The 10091-nt window shown below is 41.4% G+C and overlaps 1 protein-coding gene across 1 annotated transcript in view; it reads left to right on the top strand.

The window, feature by feature from the left end:
- Positions 1 to 10091, top strand: part of Dnajc18 (DnaJ heat shock protein family (Hsp40) member C18) — a 31118-nt gene that overhangs the window by 11099 nt on the left and 9928 nt on the right. The window contains exons 4-7 of the mRNA XM_015484787.2: positions 1397 to 1582; positions 3070 to 3179; positions 5329 to 5438; positions 8591 to 8763. Of these exons, the coding sequence (XP_015340273.1) occupies positions 1397 to 1582; positions 3070 to 3179; positions 5329 to 5438; positions 8591 to 8763 (579 nt within the window). The remainder of the gene's footprint in view (positions 1 to 1396; positions 1583 to 3069; positions 3180 to 5328; positions 5439 to 8590; positions 8764 to 10091) is intronic.

Here is a 10091-nt window from a genome sequence, read left to right as displayed (position 1 = left end):
AAAAAAAAAAAAAAAAAAAGAGGGAGCGGGGGGTTGGAGACTTATTTCAATGGTAAAGTACCCTGGTTTCAAACCCCAGTTTTGGGGGAAAACATTTTTTTTTTTTTGGCCAACATATGAATAAAAATTTAAGAGCATGATTCACAATGAAGTCATTGATTAATGTAAGACTCATCAGTAGATGCTAAAACTATTGGATGATAGATTGTTGTTCCATGAACTTAAAGTTTTATCCCACAGAATACTTACTGATTACAAAGGGGAAAAATTCCTCTATAATGGAGAGACCTGGGTGTCACCACTATAACCAAGTAATCCAACTTAGCATTACTAATACTAGGACAACCTAACATGATAGAGCACCTGTATGGTATCTTGTCAATTTTTTTTTTTCCTTTTTTTGGTACTGGGGATTTAACAGGAGTGCTTACCCACTGTGCTACATTCCCCAGCCCTTTTTATTTTTTATTTTGGATAAGGATCCAAAAGGGTCTAGTTAAGTTACTTAGGACCTTGCTAAATTGCTGGGGCTGGTCTCAAACTTGCAATCCTCCTGCCTCAGCCTGCTGAGTCACTGGGATTACAAATGTGTGCTACTGTGTCCAACCAAGAACATATTTTTGATGCATGAGTGTTGGACAATTGGAAGACATTTCCCCAACATGTCTGAGACTTGCAGTGATTGGCAATCTGAACTGAGGCACTGGGTCCCAATTTCCAGGACAGCTATGATGATGTAAGAACTTTTTTATTTTATTTTTTTTTTGGTGTTACTGGGGATTAAACCCAGGGCCTTTGCATGCTAGGCAAATGTACTCTACCAATGAGCTGCATTTCCAACCCTTTTAAAATTTTTTTATTTTATTTTTTGAGACAGGGTCTCACTGAGTTGTCCAGGCTGGCCTCAAACTTATGATCCTTCTGCCCTAGCCTCCCCCAGTGGCCCACCAGGATCAGTTTCAAGTTTTTTTTTTTGGTATCAGGGATTGAACCCAGCGGCACTTAACCACTGAGCCACATCTCCAGTCCTCCCTAAATTGTTTAGGGCCTCGATAAGTTGCTGGAGCTGGCTTTGAACTTGGAGTCCTTCTCCCTCATCCTCCTTAGCTGCTGGGATTATAGGCAAGGGCCACTACGCCTGACAAGAATTGATTAAGCGTTAACTCTCACATCAGCAGTTTTTGTTTGTCTGATTTCAGCGTTGTTATTTCTGGCTTACAAAACTAGGTCACAAGCTATCACAAGCACTTTGGGGAAATTTGCAGGCCAAGGATCCTCTCCTTGGGCCCTTGGAAAGTTGTCTAACACCAATCAACTCTGGGCTCCTCATTGCTACTGCTGTGATTACTCTCAACCACAGTAAAGACTGTGCTCATGTGCTTCTTCTTGGTTGCAGCAATAGGAAATGCCTTTGCGGTTCTGAGCAATCCTGATAAGAGACTCCGCTATGATGAATATGGAGATGAACAGGTGACTTTCACTGCACCTCAAGCCAGACCTTATAATTATTACAGGGACTTTGAAGCTGACATCACTCCAGAAGAGCTATTCAATGTCTTCTTTGGAGGCCATTTTCCTACAGGTTAGTAACCCAAAGCTATGATTCTTTTTTTTTTTTTTTTGCCAGGAATTGAGGCCAGGATTGCTCTACCACTGACCTACATCCCCAGCCCTTTTTTTATGTTTCGTTTTGTTTAATTTTGAGATTTCTTTTTTTAAGGTGCCCAAGCTGGCCTTGAACTTGTAATCCTTCTGCCTCAGTCTCCCAAATCACTGGGATTATAGGTATGTGCCACTGCGCCTGACCAATGTTATGATTCTTAAAAATATTTCTTTATTTATGGCTTGTAACAAGCTCCTGTTTGAAGATCTAAATAAAAGGACAGTGGTTTGATGGGAACAACAGAAATTTCAAATCAGTTGCACAGGAATTTGAAGCAAATCTCAAGCCTCTAGTTGTGCATAATTTTGACCAGTATTTAGCATTTCTCATTATCTAGTTCCTCACCCCAAAAATGGGGCTGATCATAATGTCTTACTTTGCAAGTTGCTATGAGGATTAGATAAATATATTTAAGTGTTTTATAAATGAATAGAAAAAATATTATTATCATTATAAAAATAGCAGTTATAAATATATTAGAAAATTACCCCGTCAGTACATGGCTATAATTCCCACAACTCTGGAGGCTGAGGCCAGACAATTAGAAGTTTGAGGCCAGCCTCAGCAACTTAGTGAGACACTGAATAACCCGGTGAGACCCTATCTATCTCCAAATAAAAAGGGTTAGGGATATAACTTTGTGGCAAATCACCCCTGGGTTCAATCTCCAGTACACATACACAAAGACACAAAAAGCAAAAGAAAAGAACACAGGCCCAGTGGTATGTGCCAGCTACTCAGAAGGCTAAGACAGCAGGATCACCTAAGTGTACAGGTTCAAGAGTAGCTTAGAGCCAGGTGCAGTGGCACACACCTGTAATCCCAGCTAGTTCGATATCTTTCTGTTTCAAAGTGAAAAAACAAAAAGGGATTGGATATAGCTTGGTGGTAGAGTGCCACTGGGTTCCATCCCTGATTTTGCAAAAAAAAAAAAAAAAAAAAAACTAGCCAGGAACATAGCAAGATCCCATCTCTAAAAAACAAAAAAGATTGACCAATGAGCATCCAATTCAGTGTTAAAATGTTTTAAAAAGTATCTTCTAAGTGTGTTAGAAATTGAGATAATTCAATATCCAGGAAATAAATGGAAAAATTTTTGTGGTACCAGTGACACAATCTGATTTTAGTCACAGAAGTAGTCCTAGGATTCATGGCCCAAATGTACTTTCTCTCTCTCAGAGCCTTTCAGTGTTCTCTCCCTTATTAGTTGCAAAAGACTATTTAAACCAAGTCAGAAGAGCTAAGCACCATTTGTCTCCAGCTGACTTATGTCTTACCTATTCTCTTCTACTGGGTAAAATAGGGCAATACTGTATCCTTAAAGAACCTAGTTTGGAGTAAATATCTTGCAAGAAAGGAATGTTTGCCATATCCTCTATTAAGTGGCTATTTTCTTTCTTTTCCAGGAAATATTCATATGTTTTCAAATGTGACAGATGACACTCACTATTATCGACGGCGGCATCGACATGAGAAAACACAGACACGGAAAGAAGAGGAAGACGATAAACCTCAGGTGCCTAGGGAAGAAAGGAGAGCTGCTGCTCATAAACAGTTGTACTGAGCCCACCTTTATTGTGCATGATCAAGTTCTAGAAGTTAAACTTGAGATATGTTGCCAAAGTATCCTTTAGGGAAGCAGAGGCAATAGTGTGAAGAGCTGAATCATTGGCCCAAGTAGGCCAGAATGGTAACCCCATCCTGCCCACCTAGTTTTTGTGACTCTCCCAGTATTTCAGACTCTGCCAGTATTTCAGTCTTCCTATGGGGATGGTTTCTTCTTCTTCTTCTTCTTCTTCTTCTTCTTTCTTCTTTCTTCTTCTTCTTTCTTCTTCCTTCCAGGGACTGAACCCAGGGGCACTTAATCACTGAGCCACATCCCCAGCCCTTTTTATTTTATTTTTTATTTTGAGACAGGGTCTCATAAATTGCTTAGGGCCTTGCTAAGTTGCTGAGTTTGGCTTTGAACTTGCAGCCCTCCTGCCATAGCCTCCTGAGCTGCTGGGATTATAGGCATGTGTCACCAAACCTGGCAAGGAGGTGTTTTTTTTTTTTTTTTAATTCTTTTACACAATACCTTTATTTTATTTATTTATTTATTTATTTTTATGTGTTGCTGAGGATCAAACCCAGTGCCTCTCATGTGCTAGGCAAGCGCTCTGCTGCTGAGCTACAACCCCAGCCCCATGGCGCTATATCTTGATCAAGGTTTTCATGACTACAGAAAATAGGACCCTCCTTTGAAATATGCAGAACTAGTCAGGAGTGATGGCACATGCCTGTAATCCCAGCAATTCAGGAGGCTGAGACAGGAGAATTGCCAATTCAGTGCTAGCCAGGGAAATTTAACAAGATTCTTTTTTTTTTTCTTTTTTTAAAGAGAGAGAGAGAAAAATACTTATTTTTTAGTTTTCGGCGGACACAACATCTTTTGTTTGTATGTGGTGCTGAGGATCCAACCCGGGCCGCACGCATGCCAGGCGAGCGCGCCACCGCTTGAGCCACATCCCCAGCCCCTAACAAGATTCTATCTCAGAATAAAAAGAGCTGGAAATATAACTCAGTGGTGAAATATCCCTGTATTTAATCCCCAGTACTGCAACAAGCAAAAAAATTAAATTAAAAAGGATGGTAATATAGTTACCATAATAATGGTAGAGTGCCCTTGAGTTAACTCCCAGTACTACAAAAAAACAAAACAAACAAAAAACAGAACTAAGAGTTCAAGGGAGTCTCATGAAATTCAATGGCAAGAAGCACAGCTGGGCCTCCTGACAGATAGGAACCACGAACTGGGTGCTGGCAGGCTTCCAGGCAGTTAAGCTCACCATAATTTTTAAATTTTTTTTTTTTTTTTGTACTGGTGATTAACCCCACAAGCACTTTGTCACTGAGCTACATCCCAGCCCTTTTTATTTTTTATTTTGAGACAGGATCTCGCTAAATTGCTTAGGGTCTTGCTAAGTTGCTGAAACTATCCTTGAACTTGAAATCCTTCTTCCTCAGTCTCCTGAGTCTCTAGAATTACAGGCATGCATCACCACACCCGGCTCACCATGTTTTTTTAGGGCCAAATTATCTCCAGTTTTCCCACCACTCTACCTCTCTTTTGTTCTTTCTAGCAGTCTAACTTGTTCTACTTCCCCTTTCAAATGGCTGGTTCACAGCTTGTAAGAGTGAGTATGTATCCTTTTTTCAAATGCCTAGCAGCAAAGGGTGATGAATCTCAACCCCAAATTCCCCCCAAGGAGGAAGAATGTGGTTATCCCTGCTAGAGTTAGATGTCTCCCAGTTCAGTCAGCTGTGGCCAAGGCAAGAGTTGCCTCATATTAATATGGCTTCTAAAGTCCCAGCACTGTGAGAGTCACAGTCTGGGAAGACCTTAGTTAGAGGTGTCTGCTTCATTGGTCTAGGGCTGCAGGAAGATTGCTCGGAGTCAGTCCAGTTTGTGGGTAGGCCGCCTTCATCCTTCTCAGCAAAGAGTATAAATAAGGTTGCATGGTACCTCTCAGTTGCTAGTACAGCCTTGCCAGAAAAGCCTTGGGCATTATGGACTCTGTGCAGTGCTTTGATAATTTGTATTTTCTTTGAGACTTCTTTGCATTTGTATTTTTTTATATTGAGAAAGGAAACTTCTACTAAATATTTTTTTTCTTTATTTTTAGACCACGTATTCTGCATTTATTCAGTTACTTCCAGTTCTTGTGATTGTGATTGTATCTGTCATTACTCAGCTGCTGGCTGCTAATCCTCCATATAGTCTATTCTATAAATCGTAAGTCAAATACTTATAAATCTTCTTTAATAATAGTCTGGTGAATGAAAGTCTTGAAGGTTTTCTGATATATTACTAACGCTTTGTTTCACCTTTCACTGTAGAAAACACTGATTTTATATTTAAAGTAGTAATAGTGCAGACTCAAATGCTGTAAGCAGTCTCACGTGTGCCTTATGAGATAAGAGTTTGTTGTTCTACAGTGACATCATCTGGTCAGCTGCAGAACAGCAACCAGTGGTTTCTGAAGGATCAATAGAATTCTGAAGAGTTCTATTGAAGAAAGTCCTTCTCTCACCATGGTGGAGTTAGAAAGGACACTAATGAACTTGTAATAGAGTTACTGGACATTTGCAGCCTGGGGGGATAGTAACTTGGACCCGATGATGATTTTCAACTTAAAAAATTACAAGAAGGGGATATTTATTTATTATTATTATTTTTAAATATTTGGGGGGAATATTTATTCACATAATTTTGTTTAATACATTTTTAAGAAAGGGATATTTATTGATATCACATTTGTTTTTGCCAAAAATGTAGAGAATCAGGATGCTTGTTAATGCATATAGATTATAAACTCTTAATAGGAAAATTTTATTTCTTCAATTAACTATTATTGTTATCATTGTAGTGCTAAGGCTTGAACCCAGGGCCTCACACTTGTTGGGCAAGCTCTCTATCACTGAGCTATACCCTCAACCCTAATTATTTTGATTAATTTAGCTCTCCAAGTTAGGTCCTTAGACCAGCATCATCAGAATCAACTGGCAACATATTAAAATGGCAAACTTAGCTAGGCGCATTGGCCCACACCTATAATCCCAGTGATTCAGGTGGCTGAGGCAGGAAGATTACAATTTCTTTTTTTTTTAATATAATTTTTTTAGTTGTAGTTGGACACAATACCTTTATTTTATTTATTTATTTTTATGTGGTGCTGAGGATCAAACCCAGCCCCTCTCATATGCTAGGTGAGCACTCTACCGCTGAGCCACAACCCCAGCCCCAGAAGATTACAATTTCAAAACCAGCCTCAGCAATTTAGCAAGGCCCTAAGCAACTTAGTGAGACCCAGTCTCAAAATAAAAAATAGGGCTGGGGTTGTGGCTCAGTGGTAGAGCACTTGCCTAGCATGTGTGAGGCACTGGGTTTGATCCCCAGCACCACATTAAAAAAAAAAAAAAAAGTAAATAAACAAAATAAAGGTATTGTGTCCATCTGCAACAAAAAATATTTAAAAAGTAAAAAGGGCTGAGGATGTGGCCCAGTGGTTAAGGGGATGAGGGGATTTAGCTCAATCACAGGGCACCTGCCTTGCTTGGACAAGGCCCTTGGTTTAATACCTTGTACTGCAAAAATAAAGAAAGAAACAAACTCTTAGGCTCTCCTCTGTATCTACTAAATCAGAAACTCAGGGAGTGGGTACCAACCATCTGAGTCTTTTTTTGTCTTGTTTTGTTTTTTTCAGTACTGGGGATTGAACCCAGTGGCAATCTACGATTGTGCCACATCCCAGCTCTTTTCATTTTTAAATTTTGAGACAGGGTCTTGCTAAATTTCCCAGGCTGGCATCTTACTTGTGATCTTCCTGCCTCAGCCTCCTGAGTTGCTGAGATTAGGCATGCACCACTGAGCCTGGCTAAAATCTGAGTTTTAGGCACCAAACCCAGTGATGCTTTACCACTGAACTAAATCCCCAGTCCTTTTTATTTTGAGACAAGTTCTTGCTATGTTGCTGAGGCTGGCCTTGAACTTATGTCCTCCTGCCTCAGCCTCCCAAGTTGCTGAGATTGTAAGTATGTGCCACTGCACGTAGATAACAACCTGGAATTTTAACAATACCCTCAGATGATCCTGGCCCATACTAAAATTTAAGAATCACTGAATTAGTTATTTTTTTTATTTTTTTAATTTTAATATTTATTTTCTTAGTTTTCGGCGGACACAACATCTTTGTTTGTATGTGGTGCTGAGGATCGAACCCGGGCCGCACGCATGCCAGGCGAGCGCGCTACCGCTTGAGCCACATCCCCAGCCCTGAATTAGTTATTTTTAAAATAATAATGGAATCTGGGCTGGGATGTAGTTCAGTGGTAGAACTTATGCCTAGCATGTATGAGGTACTGGACTCTATCCCCAGCACCACCACCCAAAAAAATATTCTCTGAGTATCAGACAGTGTTGGGTGACTTGGACCCAGGGAGTAAGCCCTGAGGCATCACTGAAATCCCTTGTCTAGCCAGACAGTGGCCCATGCCTATAATCCCAGTAACTGGGGAGGCCGAGGCAGAAGGATCATGAGTTCAAAGCCAACCTCAGCAAAGGCAAGGTGCTAAGCAACTTAGTGAGACCCTGTCTCTAAATGAAATACAAAATAGGGCTGAGAATGTGGCTCTGAGGTCGAGTGCCCTTGGGTTCAATCCCTGGTACCCCCACCACCTCTCCATCACCCCAAAAAAGAAAGAAATCCTTTGTCTACATTTTTTTTGCAGTTGTCACTTAGCAACTCTGTGTGAAGTACTTTATGTCATGTCCTAAAAATTGGTTCTAGGTTGTAGGAAGCTATATAGTTTTTTACAAGTGTTTTGCTCTAATATTAATCAGCTCATGCAACCAGCATTTACCTATAGCCTACTCTGTGAGGTACTATGCTAAGTCTTACACAATACACAACTTTTATTTATTTTTCAGCATTCAGCATTTTACTTTTTATATAGAGACCAGTATAAGAGAGGTGAATCTTTAAAGACAACAAACTATATATGCTGAAGCTGAATTCACAATATGAACGTGCTCATGTCAATATTGATAATGAAGGCTTTTTGCTTTCTACTTTACTAGGGAAATAAGAAGTTTTGAGTATATTATAAAAATGGTATCTGCCTCTGGGCCTGGGGTTGTGGCTCAGTGACAGAACGCTCGCCTGGTGTGTTTGAGGCATAGGGTTTGATTCTCAGCACTGCATATAAATGAATTAATTAAATAAAGAGTCATTGACAACTAAAAAATATATATATTAAAAACAAAAAAACTGGTATCTGCTTCTGCCCTGTGAGGAGGTGATGGTGACATGGAGTCTACGAGGCTAGAGCTAGGAGTGACATTGCCAAATACTGCAAACTCTCCAAGCCTTTCACTCTTTGTTTCAGGACCTTGGGCTACACCATTTCCAGAGAAACTCAGAACCTGCAGGTGCCTTACTTCGTGGATAAAAACTTTGACAAGGCCTATAGAGGGGCTTCTTTGCATGACCTGGAGAAGACGATAGAGAAGGATTACATCGATTACATCCAGACAAGTTGTTGGAAGGAGAAACAGCAAAGTAAGATCTGTCAAAGGGGCTTTCGCTAATGGCCAGACTCCCAGCATAAGGTGGACCCAGCTTCCTGATCCCTTCTCTCTTCTTGTTGGGGTTATATATTTATGTAAACAGAGACAGAGGCCCATTCGTGATGCAAAAAGGGAGGAAATTACTGACAGGATTCATGTGCTCAGGACTTAGAAATTGTAGAAACTTAGGCAGTGCTTATTGCCTCTCTTTGGGTCTCTGCCTCTCTCTGCCCATCTGCTGCACTGTCCTCTCCGCCATCTGCCTTTTATTTCCTCAAACATCTCTCCTTCATAACTGTTGCTACCCTCCTTGTTGCTCTCCCAGCTTCCAAATCCCACCTGTCATTGGCCCATTTCTTCATTACAAGCTCCCTCGTGAAGCTGTTAATGCTAGTCCACAGTTTTGGTCCATAATTTCCAAATTCCACATTCCCCAGAGGGAAATCTGATTGAGCTAGCCTAACTTTTTGAATCACGCCAAATGTTTAGATGTTACTCCTATTGAGTCAGGTGTCCCCTACCCTCACCTCTGTTGACTGTGGTCACACAGAATAAAAATAATCCTCTGATTCTGCCTCTTCAATATGGGTGAATATGAGCAAGTCCTGCACACTCTTTTCTTCTCTGGAGACAGTGAGAGTGACAATATCTGCCACTTGGCTTACAACTCCAGTTGTTACTAGGGAGAGCTGGCAGCTGGGCTAGCCCAACCTCAGCTAGCAGCTTCACTTTGTATTCCACTTGAATTACACACACACACACACAAAAAAAAAAAAAAAAAAACATGCATGACTTGAACAGGGAGTGAGGAGAGACAATAGGAAGAACTTCCTTCCTGAGCAAAAGGGCTGTGAAATCTGCTGGCTACAAGAGAATGGACTGTGAGGCTGCCGGGAGAGTGTCCTGGGGCAGGAGGGGAGTGGGAGACAGGTGCTCTCCATCCCTGACCCTTCTGCAGGGAAGTAGACTGAGCTAGGAAGAGGGAGAGTGGGGGCTCATTTGTTCACAGAGCCATTTGCAGGCTTGTGCCCAGAGGAACATGGTGGCCCTGGAGGGACATGGACAGAGCCACTGATCATGTAGGGGGATGCTGTCTTCCCTACCTGTGCGTGTCAAGGAATGGCATTCAGGAGGAGGTGCCCCTGGGACTGTCCTTAGAAGGGAGAGTCACTTCAGGCTGAATTGAGAGGGAGCACCAGGAAGACGTCCGCTGTGTGCAGAGGCCTGGAGGCAGAGCTAGCGTGGTGTTATTTATGCCAGGACTGTGGGAGGTCAGAGTGGCCAAAGGATGACGTTCAACGCTGGAGGGAAGCACTGGGC

Source organism: Marmota marmota, unplaced genomic scaffold (assembly GCF_001458135.2).
Source record: "Marmota marmota marmota unplaced genomic scaffold, marMar, whole genome shotgun sequence".
NCBI classification, from domain to species: Eukaryota; Metazoa; Chordata; class Mammalia; order Rodentia; family Sciuridae; genus Marmota; species Marmota marmota.
This window is presented reverse-complemented; position numbering and strand designations above follow the sequence as displayed.